At 34.7% G+C, this 14,722-nt stretch overlaps 2 protein-coding genes across 2 annotated transcripts; one reads left to right on the top strand and one right to left on the bottom strand.

Moving 5' to 3' along the window:
* Positions 1-725: 725 nt before the first annotated feature.
* On the bottom strand, positions 726-6,401 carry LOC145585734 (syntaxin-71-like). The gene is made up of 8 exons (XM_081642445.1): positions 5,868-6,401; positions 4,887-5,052; positions 4,553-4,638; positions 3,995-4,063; positions 3,873-3,917; positions 2,652-2,714; positions 2,410-2,486; positions 726-1,100 (listed from the first exon to the last, which is right to left on the bottom strand). The coding sequence occupies exons 1-8, from the start codon at positions 6,147-6,149 to the stop codon at positions 1,088-1,090; spliced, it is 801 nt and encodes a 266-aa protein (XP_081498571.1). The 5' UTR covers positions 6,150-6,401; the 3' UTR covers positions 726-1,087.
* A 2,149-nt stretch (positions 6,402-8,550) lies between these two features.
* On the top strand, positions 8,551-11,574 carry LOC145584467 (uncharacterized). The gene is made up of 2 exons (XM_081641305.1): positions 8,551-8,678; positions 9,066-11,574. The coding sequence occupies exon 2, from the start codon at positions 9,073-9,075 to the stop codon at positions 11,572-11,574; it is 2,502 nt and encodes an 833-aa protein (XP_081497431.1). The 5' UTR covers positions 8,551-8,678; positions 9,066-9,072.
* Positions 11,575-14,722: the final 3,148 nt, after the last annotated feature.

Genomic DNA, 14,722 nt, shown 5'->3' on the forward strand with positions numbered 1-14,722 from the left:
AATATTTTATGAGAGAAGAAAATTAGGAACTGAACTGAACTGAACTGATTGGAGTTGAACTGAATTAAACTGAACTGAAATTAAGATGAAGTGAAAGGGCTCTAACTCATCCTTATAAATTCGACTTATTTGATACATAATAATTTTAGATAGTATAATTCAAATAAAGTTTAAATTAAGTTTTGACATAATCACATATTCAGCAATTTCTTATAAATGAATTTTTGTACATTTTTTTCTTTTTTTGACAAAGAATTTTTGTAATTTCTTATAAATAAATTTTTGTAATTCAGGATAGAGGAAAAGTCAACCAATAGTTAAAGGAAAAAAAATTTGTCTACTCTCCTCAAGTTAAAACCAATTAACCAAATATGTCAAATAGAGCAAACTCTTGTTGGGAAAAAAGATAATTTGATATGTGGTTCTCATAATCTCATAATGACAAGAACAAAATTTTGACATTAATTTATGTTCTACTCCATATATGATTTTTTATTCTTTTTAGTGAAATAAATTGTAAAGAGGTCCAAAAAATATAGACAAGGGATTATCACTTCTATTATTCTACTGTGAGAAACTGAGATATCAATACGTCATCTTTGTCTACGTTCACACCTCACAGGTATGGGACTAACACTGGTGACATGGTATAGGTTGGAACTACTTCATGGATTATATATAACTGCAGTAACATATTGAAATGCCAAGATTCGAACCAATTTGAAACTGAAAACAGAACATAGCATAAGAGCAAGCAAATTTTAAAAAGCAACCTCGAAACAAGTTTACAACCACATCCCGTAAATCACTAAGAAAAACCCTAATTCTAAGAACTTTCACGTAAACCATACTCTACTCCTGAAGTATGTACATGAGTTAAAGCTAAGACGAAGTTATTCACTTATTCTCAGTATTTAATCCCAGATTCCCAGTAAACTCAAACCTATACTGAATATACAAGTGTGCGCATTTTTATACAATAGAAAGGAGATGATATATACTGTGTGCATGGCATCAACATGCATTGTCTATAATAGAAAAGCTGGTGGTATGAATAGTCAAGTACGAACATCTGATAGCATCAAACTCACTTCAGCGCACTGCATTCAAATGTCAGATTCGTCAGCTACAGCTACATATAAAGAACATACAATATCTGTAGATACTACCAATCTCATCAACCAGTCCAGCCAATGAATATGTTCATTAAAGTTTGCATGTCGCAATCTAAGGATAAACATGGTACTCTGCCTCTGATTTTACAAAACAAGTTTCATCCAAAAGTTTGAACACATATCTTTCTTTTGATATTGAAAATTTACGAAGAAATGGAGATATTATGGTAAGAAAAGTAAAATCATGAACATTGGCATGAACATTTTATACAAATTACATACATACTTCGAATTTAATATCATTAACGTCACCTCCAATCAGACACGCATACTTAAAATATTCTCTTATGCTTCCAATAATGTGGGGTAGGAAATTTAGCAATTGCAACAAAATATACGTGTGACAAGAGGAAGAGATTTCACTTCTATGTCACCAAGGCATAATCCTGTCCACCGAGCATTGCCCAGACCCCAATGATGCATAATGGGGGCCAATTGATGTAAAGGGAAAATCATTCCAAAAAAAACTCAAACCCGGACGTAGAGAAAAGGATACCTCAAATTAAGATATCAGAGCCCATAAATTAGCACTTTTTAAAAAATAAAAAATAAACCCCCTCCCTATAAAATTGGTGCATATATATGTCAAATTGTCAAAATCCATCATAGAAAAACAAGGGATGAGACATGGAAAAAGACAATGTTACTTCAACGGAATTTATTGAAAATTTGAAAGAGAAGACAATCATAAGCCCCACCAAAGCAAAGGCCAACACCTAAACTTATCCATCCCCAACACCTTTAGAACAACATATTCTGCCATCTATATTCGTTTTCCCTCCTTATTCTCTAACAAAGACTTATCACCCTACAGCAAAAGCAACCACTTGAAAGAAGATTTAGGAAGAGGTGGTTACTCATATTAATCACAGAGATTATTAGAAATTTAGAAGTTGGTCATACTCAGAATCATTACTCCAAAGGATCCAAAATTAGAACAAGGGACAACTTTTGTCAGCAAAATGTGAAATTCACTAGTAATAAAGTGTCTAATTGCATATCGAAATTTTTTCTTCTTACCGATCAGGTAAACTATTCCATTCCATTCTTCCCTTTCCCTACCCACTACTCCACTCTTCTCCCATGTGCACTATGCACTAAGCCTTCCAAGGCTGTTTCGTACAGGAGTAAAACTTGACCAGACTATATTTAAAAACAATACAATTCGAACAATTATGAAACCGACAGCATGATAAGCAAACAAAGTTCTAATCAAGATAAGAGAGGAACTCACTTATACAAGTAGGCTGCTATTCCCAAAATTATACACAAGAGTATGATGTCGAGGCAGAAGTTGCGACTGGACCTCAGCTGATGATGATCATAAATAAATAAATAAATAAATAAATACATAATTATAGAGAAGTACACTTGTTATTCATCAAATTTAAGGATGACACGAGACATAGTTTAACTTCTAGAACAACTGAACCCACCAATTATGTCCACAATAGGCAGCCAACATGCCCAACATACCTGGGTCAGAGTGTCCTTGAGTCTCACATTGGTATTTTTGAGGTCAGATGTTGCTCTGTCAGCCTAGAATAAAGCCAAAAACAGGACCATAATTAATAATAACATTGAGAAACATGAGCAAAGCTAAAGAACATAGAAGTCCAAACATCTATATACTGCAACGGTAATTGAAAATGAGATCATAATTATAGCAAGAAGCGGTGCAACAGGCTAAGATGTTAGGTTATTAGAGGGGGCACCCCAGTTTCTCTTCTTGAGAAACAAAGTTTGTATCTCTAATGGCATTTCTGAAATTTTTTTGCATTGGAAATTGATAAATAATAATATTTAATGCATAAATTTGCTGACTGTAATATTTCTAAAATAGCTTATGTGTACAGTTAGTCACGGTGTTAAGTGTCGAATTCAACAACAATGAAAGGCCTTTTTCCAGATCTAAGTTCTCTGTTACAACGTAGCTGTCTTCAAATCAACACTACAAACCTTCCTCGTCGGCGGCATATTTGCTCAAACAACACCACGGTCAGCAGCCTAACAATACAATCATGCTATTCTTCTTCTTCCTCTTTTTCTCAACCAAGCTCCATTAATGGAGCTAGAGCTTTCATCCTCACGCATCCCCCACCAACACCGCCATTATCGGCGGCGAAGCCGCCGAATTAAATGAAAACCCTAATATAAAGGAGAGAAAAAAGGGGCAAGATCAACCCCTAAGGGTAAGGTATCATCTTCCTCCATTGAAGTAGCCTTTGAGCTTTTGAAACTCCATTGAAGATGCCCTTCAAATGGGCAGGAGTAAATGAGACTATGGGCAGCTGTAAATGAGTGAAGGAGGGTAGCATACTCCGTCAACTTGTCGTTAATTTCTGTTAAGTTGAAATTAGACAAATTTTCAAAATGACGCTTTTACCCTTAATTTTCTAGGCGAAAGTACAAAATTAACCCCATGAGATACATAATTTGTTTCTCAAGAAGAGAAACTGGGAATTACCCGTTATTAGAGAACACATAGCATAACTACACAAGGCACGTATGATGTTATAATTCACCATTCACTGCATCAACTGCATACTAACTATCACGTTAATTGGCTATTTTTTTCTAGAGACTAGGTCAGTGGTAAACCTGGTAAACCTAATAAAGAACATCAGAATACAAGAAACTATTCTGATTCACAAGAATTGCAGGATAGAATGAAGTCTGAAGGCATCAAACATTTACCTTCTTATCCATTTCATCCATAAGTGGCTCTTGTCTATCTATTTCCTGCACATTACATAACTCAATTTACTTCTAGTTTCTGATTATTTTAAAGGTCTCAACGAATTATATCGCCAGCAAACCTCATTCATAGCTTGGGCCATATCTTTCAGAGTGTCCAGTCCTTCAGCAATATAATCTAAACCTTCATCCTGTAAAAACTAGAAAAGTTATCAAACAAAGAATCTGTGGATAAATGTACATTAGCCAAATCATCAGGAAAGTCATAACTACAACCACATTAGATTTACAAACTGTAATACTGTATTGAAAAATAGTGATCCACAGGAAATATTTCAATATTTCATCCTACCATTAGCACAGCACTATATTCTACAATGTTTGAGCTATATATCAGAAACATATCTAGACAGCCATAATTTGTCCCCCTTCCCCCCCCCCCCTCTCCCTCACACACTCACACACACTGACACACACACACACACATTTCTTACTGACCTCGTTCCTTCCCATGAAACCACATCATATCACATCAGTTCCAAATAATATCACTGGCTCCCTATACAAACAATAGATTCTAACACACAAGAGCACAAGTTTGGAAGCGGATACTTGAATCATCAAGAATGGGGAGAATGCGATGGTATCTTTAATAAAGATCAGCAGAAGGCAAGACTTGCCTGCTTCATTTTCCGCAATTCATACTCCTGCTGAAACTTAGAAGACTCCTCACTCTGTTCAAAATACCCAGCACGAGTCCAAGCCTCTACACCAATTTAGCAAAAGAAAGCTTCAGCACAATCATAACACTGGAAATATCTACTGTTATAATTTAAGTGTCGTATCACACCATTTCTATCTTCAAAGTTAAAGCTTACAAACTTAAAATTTAAAAAAATCATAAAACTATTATAGGGGCACCCTGGAAGTTATTATTCCTGATCATAAAGGAAACAACCCCCGTAGTAATCTTTAGCAAAACAGCTTCAGCTACATACATGATTAGATGACTACCTGAATGAGTGTCTATTTTAATAGCTGTCATTGAAGTCGAAGCGGTCCATCCACCAGTTTGCTTGGGTACACCTTGAGTGCCATCCGGTATTGACTCAATCCTCTCTTTCAGAGCAGACACTAAATCATTACGAGCTTCAAGCTCCTCCCTCGAAAGTCCTTTCACCTATAAATCATCATCTAAACTAATGAAAAAAAAACCTAACACAATATAAGTAAAAAAATAGCAACCACCCCACTGATTCATCAGTTCCAAAATACTCTCTATTATTGCCTTTACTTTTGTATTTTCCACAAGTTCCATACTAAGATCTACTACAACTCTACAAGTATACTCATTTTACATTACCAAAATAATAAGCCATGTTAATCGCACAAAATAGTCAAATTATGTCGGACACAGGTACCTGACTCGAAGTAACAATAAACAAAAACAAACTCATAATTCAATCGTGAAAAGTAATGCAACAACCTTAAATTGTTTAAAACAAGTTGTCACTCACCAATCACAATTACCCACTACTTCCAAAATAATCTGAACCAACTTCAGTCTTAGTAATTTTTTTTTTTTTTTTTTTTTTTTTTTTTTTTTTTTTTTTTTTTTTTGTGGTAAAATCAGTAAACTCAAACCAAACCTCATACTGCAATAATTCGATCAATTTACAACAGATCATCCCTTTGATTAACTGAAAAAATTAAACTTGTTCTGTAATTCGATACATAGTTTCTAAAAAAGGCTTAATTTCCCGAAAGTTTGTATCTTTGTATAATTCCTTCAATTTAATATTTGGCCCTTTCTTAGTACAACTAATTATCTTTAAATTACATCAAAAACAAATCATAGAAAGCAACTATCGCACAATAATACGAACAAAACAAATCAATCATGAAAAAAATAAAAATAAAAAAACAGAGGAATAAGGAAATGATTGCGGAATTCATGGGTAGTCAAAATTAGGTCAAAGGAGAGAGAAAATTAACCTTTTTATAAGCTAATTTGTGTAATTTGGGAAGTTCCTCAAGCAAACGAGCCTTAATTCGTCTAACTTCGGCAAAAAGAGCGACAGCAGAAGCCCTATTTTTCTCGGAAGAAGCGGCGTCGGATTTTCCGACGGCAGTGTCGATGTTTGACTGAAATTCGGAGTAAAAACGAGCGAAAGCATCTTCGCCGGAAACTTCGAATTCGCGGCGTTTGTCGACGTCGTACTTGTCGTACTTGTTGCAAATGGCGTCTACTCTTGTAATTATGTCTACTAAACTCATTTTAATCGTGTTTTTACAGTTTTAATTGGGATTTTGAAGAGAGAGAATTTGAAGGAATGAAAGAAAGAAATGTTTATGGAATTTATGTAAGAATAAAAAAAATGTAAATAAAAATTAGGAGAATATTTAGCCTAGTAATAAATTGTTTTGATTAGTGCAAAGTTTAACAAGTGTCGGGGTAAGGGACGGTTTTGTTGTGTTGATGATGATACTCCATACTCGTGGACTCCATCATACTATTGTATGTTGTCAATCGAACTTGGGTTAGTTGGGTAGTGGTTAGTTAACGGCGTAGTTTCTTATAAGAGATAAAGCGCTTATTGTACTCGATTTAATCCTAATTTTAATCACTGAAATATTGCTCATACTTTCACATGTATTGAAACCTAGAATGAATGAAACCTAGAATGTTAAACATTATAGATTAATTAATAAAAGGAAATTTTCACATTTATTATCAATAAAAGGACTCTACTTCATATTTACTACCGCTTTAATTTTTTTATTTTACTTTGCTACCATCTAAATCAGAGTTTGTTAAAAATCACTGTCACTTAACGAAATCCGTTAAAGTTCCATTAAATGGGGTCTAATATTTCATTAAATAATAATTTAGTTTATTTTAAAAAAAAACAATTAAAAAACAAAAATCCCCAAATAGCCACCGAAACCACCAAACAGCCACCTTCCCCCCCCCTGCCGGCGCCCAAACGTTCCCCTGACGCTGTTGAACCCCTAGACCACCACCACCGACACCATCGTAAACCCCAAACCCGACGACGCCCCATACCACCACCACGACACCACCCTAACCCCCAAACCCAGACCACCACCACCGAAAGCCCTATACCCAAAACACCACCACCCACAAACCCACTGAAACCCACGAACCTAGACCACCACCACCCACCAAAACCGCCAAACCCAGACCGGTTGGAATGGGGCTGGGATCGGGTTTCCCAGGATTGCGATTTAATTGGTGGTGTTGGGTGGCTGGAGAACTCGTTCGCGCCGATTTGTGGCTGATTGGTTTTCTCGTGAGGGTTGGTGGCTGATTGGGTGGCTAGGGAACTCCTTCGCGCGGCGGTTTGCGATTTAATTTGTGGCTGATTGGTGGTTTTGGGTGGCTGGAGAACTCCTTCGCGCCGATTTGTGGTCGATTTGTGGCCGATTTGTGGCTGATTGGTGGGTGTGAGGGTTGGTGGCTAATTTGCGGGTGATTGGGTGTTGGTTTCGGGGAAGGGAGAGAATAGGGGTGGCAGGAATGGGATGAGGTGGGTCGGCCGGCGCGTCTAAGAGTGTCTGGGGCACTGGCCGAGGGTGGGGATGGGGGAGGGGGTTGCTGCTGAGGTGGGTAGGGGTGGTGGCTGAAGGTGGCTAGGGAAGGAGTGGTGGCTGGAGAGTGGTTGGGCGCCACTAACGGAAATAGTAACGGTGTAAGACATCGGATAGTGATTTTTAATTTAGGTGGTAGCAAAGTAAAATAAAAAATTAAAGCGGTAGTAAATGTGAAGTAGGGTCCTTTTCCTGGTAGCAAATGTCAAATTTTCCTTTAAATTAGCTCGATATAAAAAATGTTAGAAACAATAATTAAATAAAAACAATGAAAAGAATGACAATCGTTGTCAGTATTCTCGATATAAGAGTCATAGCTCATAATTACCCGATTTGTTGAATTTACACTAATATAATTAATTCACTATTATCGACTATATATATCATAGTTAGTTATCTTATCTGTATAAATAAAAAATTCAGACACCTGATTGAGCTACCTTCAAATTTTTTTTCAAGGTAATCAAATCAAATGTTTTGGGTCTAGTGTAGTTCTATAAAGAGTATAAACTCAATTTTTTAGGTCTTGGGGTTTCTAGATAATTCTAGCACGTTGACTAATTGGCCAAAAGTTACGTTGTTGATGATATTAGATTCAATGCTTGTTTGTGAGTCTTCTAGATTTATGTGGTAAATTAAAGGGCATGTGCAGAGATTTCTACATCCATAACCTATATATCAGGGGCGGATACAGGTTGGGTTCAAGTGGGTTCATTGAACCCACTGAATTTTTGAAAAAAAATTAAAAGTTTTTTTTTTTTAAAAAAAAAAAACGAAAAAAGGTTAAATACAATATCTTTACACTAAATATCAACAAAACAATGTGCAGCCTAGTGGTGTTTTGCCTTGCGCGCCTTTACTTCCCCTCTTATTAAGAAGGCACGGGTTCAAACCCTGCCATAACCCTTTTTTTTTTTTATTCTGTAATTTTTTTTTATTCAGCAGTTCAGTCATTCACTGATTCACTCCCAAATTATTTCCCCCAAATTCGAAAACCCTAACTCACCTCTCTGCCTCTCCAGCTCTCCTCGTCTCCTCACCTCCACGGCTCCACCACTCCTCTCCAGCACGCCGACACCACTTACGGCTCCTCCTCCTCCACCCACGGCTCCACCACCTTCCCAACAGGCGGCAAGTCGGCAACAGCCCAGCGAGGCAGCGACTCCAGCGACGGCAGCGAGGCAACTGAGTAAGGTATTCTACATTTCTACAATTCTACTTTTTTTTAGGTATTCTACAAGTACAATTCTATATAGTTCAATACTTAAATGTTAATTCATTTAATTAGATTGTAAATTTGTGGTGTTTATAAATTATAATTGATTTATTGATTGAAATATTGAATACTTAGATTGTTGGGGTTTATAATTGATAAATTGATGATTGTTTGATAAATATAATTTGTGGGGTTTATAATTGATAAATTGATGATTGTTTGATAAATATAATTTGTGGGGTTTATAATTGATAAATTGATGATTGTTTGATAAATATAATTTGTGCCTTTGTGGGGTTTATAATTGATAAATTGATGATTGTTTGATGTAGTTAATTTATTGTATGATTGTTGTTTGATTTCAGTTTGCAAATGAGTTTAGAGTCTTTTTGGAAACGTGTGGGGAAGTCACAAAAATCATCTGCTTGTTCTTCACCTAGTTCAAGGGATCCTCTTATAGAAGAAGATGATATTGAGTCTCCGAACGATGATGCAATTCCTGTGGCTGCTTCCATTCCAACCCCTGAGACTCCTGAGAGCACACCTCAAACTTGTCAAAGGGAGAACAATCCAAATGCTAATGTTGAAACTGATGATACTCGCATTTATGATGTTGATCTTCTTCCACATGACCCTGGGAAGAGAATTCCAATTTTGGAGTATCCTCTTAATGATCAAGATGCTGTGAGGAGAGGTTATATTACAATGAAACGTTGTGCTCCACGAACACATAATTTCCCTCGAAGACAAATAGGAGGTATGCGCCGCTTTAATGTTGCTTGGTTTGATAAATATGATTGGCTTGAATATAGTGTTGAGAAGGATGCAGCTTTCTGTTTTGTGTGCTATCTCTTCAGGGATAAAGATACTCATATGGCTGTTAATGATAACTTTGTTAAAGGGGGGTTTAGAGGATGGAATAAGATTGGTAGATTTGATGTTCATGTAGGTGGTATTGGTAGTTTACATAATGAAGCTAATGAGAAATATAAAAATTTCACTAACCCAAAGACATCTGTTGCTGAATCTTTTTGCACTTACTCCTCGGAAGCTAAACTTCAATACAAATCTCGATTGACTTATTCTTTGAAATGCATTAAGTTTCTTTTAAGTCAAGGTTTAGCTTGTCGTGGGCATGATGAAAGTGAAGAATCTTGGAATAGGGGTAATTTTCTTGCACTCTTAACATGGCTTGCAGAAAATAATAGTGATGTTGCAAAGGTTGTTCTTAGTAATGCTCCTGGAAATAATCAAATGACTTCTCCTTTAATTCAAAAGGACCTCATTAACTCTTGTGCCAAAGAAACCACTAAACTTCTCATTGATGATATTGGGGATGATTATTTTGGGATACTAGCTGATGAATCTAGTGATATATCTCAAAAGGAACAAATGGCCCTTTGTTTACGTTATGTCAATAAAAAAGGGAAGATAACTGAGAGGTTTCTTGGAATTGTACATGTAAAGGATACCACTGCTTTGTCACTAAAGAGTGCAATTGAGTCTTTGCTTATGGAGCATTCTTTGAGTTTGTCTAGAGTTCGTAGACAAGGTTATGACGGTGCTAGTAATATGAGGGGTGAGATAAATGGCCTCAAGACTTTGATCATGAATGAAACAAAACAAGCTTATTATATTCATTGCTTTGCTCACCAACTTCAATTAACCCTTGTTGCTGTTGCTAAGGATAATGATGATTGCATTTGGTTATTTGATCAACTTGCTATTTTGTTGAATATTATTGGTGTTTCTTGTAAGAGAAAGGAAATGATAAGAGAAATTCAATCTCAACATGTTCTGGAAGCATTAGATCTAGGAGAAATTGAAAGTGGGCAAGGTTTAAACCAAGAACTTGGTTTAGGTAGGCCTGGTGATACTAGGTGGGGGTCACATTATAAAACTGTTTCAAATGTTACCTCATTGTATTCTACTATTGTTAAAGTTCTTGAGAAGGTTGGATCAAATAAGATTTATAAGGATGATCGTGTGAAGGCTATCACTATTATGTCTACATTTGAATCATTTGAATTTGTTTTCATGATACATTTGATGTCTGAAATATTTGGCCAAACTGATAAACTGTGCCAAGCTTTGCAAAGAGGGGACCAAGATATTGTTAATGCCATGGCATTTGTAACATTAACTAAGGAGCGATTGCAAAATATGAGGGACCATGGGTGGGAAGACTTTTTACATCTTGTAATTTCTTTTTGTGATAAGTATAATGTGGAAGTACCTGCTATGGATGATATGTATGTTCCTCGTGGAAGATCGAAACGCTTCTTTGCCAAAGTTTCTAATCTCCACCGATTTCGGGTAGAAATGTTTATAAGTGTCATTGATTTACAACTCCAAGAGCTCAATAATAGATTTGATGAGGAAAATATGGAGTTGCTTATTTGTATATCATGCTTAAATCCGGTCAATTCATTTGCGGCATTTGATAAGCAAAAGTTGATGAGACTTGCTGAGCTATATCCCAATGAATTTCCAACTAATGATATGACAATGACTGCACTTCGTCATGAACTTGGATTTTTTATTGATGATATGCGCAAAGATGCAAGGTTTGGAGACTTGAAGGATATTAATGAGCTTTCTATGGTGCTTGTTGAAACAAATAAGCATAATTCTTACAAATTGGTTTGCTTGCTTATACGACTAGCATTGATCCTTCCGGTGGCGACTGCAAGTGTGGAACGAGTGTTTTCATCAATGACTTATGTAAAAAATAAGTTGCGGAATAGTATGGGCGATCAATTATTGAATGATAGTTTAGTCACTTTTCTTGAGAGAGACTTATTTGCTAGAGTTAGTGATGATGATGTATTGATACGCTTCCAAAGTATGAAAACTCGAAGAATGCTTTTGTAGGTTTTTTTTTTAATTTATTATTTTTTTTTTCATTTTTCTAAGTGTAATCCATTTGTAATCCGAAATTTGAACTAATGTACTGAATATTTAATTAATGTATTCGCGTTCCTTTTTTTTTCTGATTCCGAACCCACTATTTGGAAATCCTGGATACGCCACTGCTATATATAAATATGACGAGATTTTGTTAAAAAGCATACACAATTACAAATAAAGCGTAATAGATTTTTTATACGATATAAATATGTATAGACACAAGCTATGAATGTTCATATATATAGTATCTTCCATGGCCATTTAATAATAGGTTCAGATATACATAATTTTTTTTTTCTTCTCATAATCTATTCTGATACATTTTAACAGTATCAAATCACAATTTACAGTCAAGTGCTTAGCTTGTTGACCAACTCTTTATCCATCAGAATCATAAAGGATTTATATTTCATTTTATGGACACTTATTTATGATTTATTTAAATAGTCTTGATTCTCATAGTTATTATGCTCACTCTTTACAATTATATTTAAAATCAATTTTCATAACATGTTTAAATACAGACCATTGCTTTTACTACAGGGTAATTAAAGTCTTACCAATCAACACATTATCTTTCAAAAGGTTAAATTCAAGGTTTCTAATTATTGTCACTAATTAATAACGGTTAACCGCCTCGATTCTCAGAACTTAACTTATTGTGCATATACTTAATTAAAATTTCTTATTTTATGAAATTTATATCACAACATTTTTGGACATTTTTTTTAATATAATTTTAATTATACGCGAGTAGTATTGTGTAAAGAATATGGAGTAATAATAAAAGTATATCTTAAAGGATCAAATAATATAAATTTTAAAAGCCAAATTTAAACCAAATACTTGTTACTTTCACCCCAAGAAATCAATATATACGAATTGTTACATTTAACAAATATAACTTTAACCGTGAAGTTCAATAAATAATATTAATTCGAATAACATAACTCTTAATTATAAAGAAAAACAAAAAAAATTACTCTGAAATAATATTGTTGAAGTTACCCCAACGTATCAATCTAAAGAAAAAAAAACAAAAGTTACAAACTTGGTTCTGCTACTCTCATGTATGTTGTGATAGTCCAACTATTTCGAATGAGTTCATCTCAGTTTTCGTTGTCATCGTCATCGCTAATGTAAATGAGTCCATCTCCGTTGTCGTTGTCGTTGTCATCGTCATCATCATCGCTAATGTAAATGACTTGTTTATCAACCACCACCGAAGCATTCTCATTCTTTTTATTCTCATGTATAACAACATCACCTCCGATTATGATAACTGTCTCATACCTATGCTTCTTCAAGGAAGAGGGGACATATGATGGTAATGGTGGCAGATATTTCATGTAATTATTTTCATTGCTAGGTTGCCTCGGAGAAGAGGTTAAGTTGATATAAATGGTGGGTGGTGTCGAATTTGCTCCCACTGATGGCCCTTCAAATGGTTGTTTTGAACACAAGAGATATATAGATTAAGATCTAAGAAACAAAAATACCTGTCTGAAATAGGAGATGGATTGGTCGAGCTTCTAGTAAACGAAAATATATCATCATCGGACTCATCTTCAAACAACTATAATCGATATCGATCGTAAATTAAAATTAAAAATAAAAAAAAATCAACTCCCAACATTTAGAAAACAAAAAACTCCGAGAAACATAACAATAATATAGAGCAAAAAATGAAGTCAACATGAAGCTAATTACAAATTTTACATATGATAAGGTTAAAATGAGTGATGATTTACTAAGAACCCTAGGTAGGGGTGTTTGCAATGCAGTTTTGATCCTAAATCGAACCAAACCGCAAAATCACACCAAACCGCACTTATAACCAAACCACACAGCAAAAATGCAATTTAGTGCGGTGCGATTTGCGGTGTAGCCACATTTTTTAAAAAATTATAAAAAATTTTTTAAAAAAGAACTCTTTTAAAACTTTTAATTATCTAATATAAAAAAATACATCATATTTTTAAGCTATTTTATATATTTTTAATTGAAATAGTATAAAATTGGTATTATGGTTTGCAATTTGACGATCTAAACAGCAAACCACTTCAAAGTGCGGTTTACGGTTCGGTTTGGTCTAAAATGTTTTGGAAACCACAACAACCGCAAAAGTGCGGTTTGGTTATTTTTGAAAATCATACCACAATTTCCAAATCGCAAACCGCACCAAACCATAAAATTGTGGTTTGGTGCGATCTAAACCACACTCTGAACAACCTTAACCCTAGGAATTTTGGATGAAGCAGAAAAATGAGCGATTAAAAAAAACCCTAATTTATCATCACAAGAATTATCATAAAAATGATGGCAAAACTTAGAGAAAACGTGAGATTTCATGATAAATAAATAAACAAAAAATGGAATAAATAGATATCAGTTGAAATGAAATTACCTGGAAACGAAGGCATCATCATCCCAACGAGATTGATTAAGCTTACAAAGTAAAAATGAAGTTCTTAATGGAGTTCCTTCAGGAACCACCCTCCTTGGTTTTTTCTGATTCTCATTGGTTTTGTGTTTATTTTTACAGGTCGCATTTGATTGAAAATGAAGAAAGAAATGAAGAAATTTGGTGTTAGAGTTTTCTTGTGCTCTGCATTATTGTTTTGTTTTTGCAGAAATTACTCTCCTTTTAGATATTGTAACATTTTTTTTTTGAGGGAAAACGCACCAAGCAAAATTAATTAATCAAGGGACAAAGCGTCCGAGAGTACATAGGGAGTAATTTCCAACGGACAATGATTAACCCATACTTGTTCTACCCCAAAGGGTCTCACCCTAGCAAGGTGGTGAGCAACCCAATTCCCTCCCCTTTTAACATGTGACCAAGAAAAGGAGTTAAAGTTACAACTCAAAAACAAAATGTCTTCAATTACTCCATCCAAATCAGAGAAATAGATCGCTGCTTTATAGTCAGTTTTTATAAAAATAATTAAATAATTTATTTTTTTTTTTAAAAAAAAGCATTTTTTTTATCCTATTAATCCATAACAAAAAAAAATAAATAAATAAAAAATGTTGAAATAGAAAGAAATTATAATCTGGACCTATTATGGTCTTTTATATCTCTTCCACTTTTTTTGTTTTATCCAATAAT

Source organism: Chenopodium album, chromosome 16, assembly GCF_948465745.1.
Source record: "Chenopodium album chromosome 16, dcCheAlbu1.1, whole genome shotgun sequence".
Classification (NCBI taxonomy): domain Eukaryota; kingdom Viridiplantae; phylum Streptophyta; class Magnoliopsida; order Caryophyllales; family Amaranthaceae; genus Chenopodium; species Chenopodium album.

What these genes read in the sequence shown, in the direction of transcription:
- LOC145584467 (XM_081641305.1), top strand. Translation starts at nt 9,073, where the DNA reads ATGAGTTTAGAGTCTTTTTGGAAACGTGTGGGGAAGTCACAAAAATCA.
- LOC145585734 (XM_081642445.1), bottom strand. Translation starts at nt 6,149, where the DNA reads ATGAGTTTAGTAGACATAATTACAAGAGTAGACGCCATTTGCAACAAG. An exon ending in AATTGCGGAAAATGAAGCAG is followed by an intron (nt 4,064 to 4,552) that starts GCAAGTCTTGCC and finishes TAGTTTTTACAG; the next exon opens with GATGAAGGTTTAGATTATAT. An exon ending in TCAAGGACACTCTGACCCAG is followed by an intron (nt 2,487 to 2,651) that starts GTATGTTGGGCA and finishes GATCATCATCAG; the next exon opens with CTGAGGTCCAGTCGCAACTT.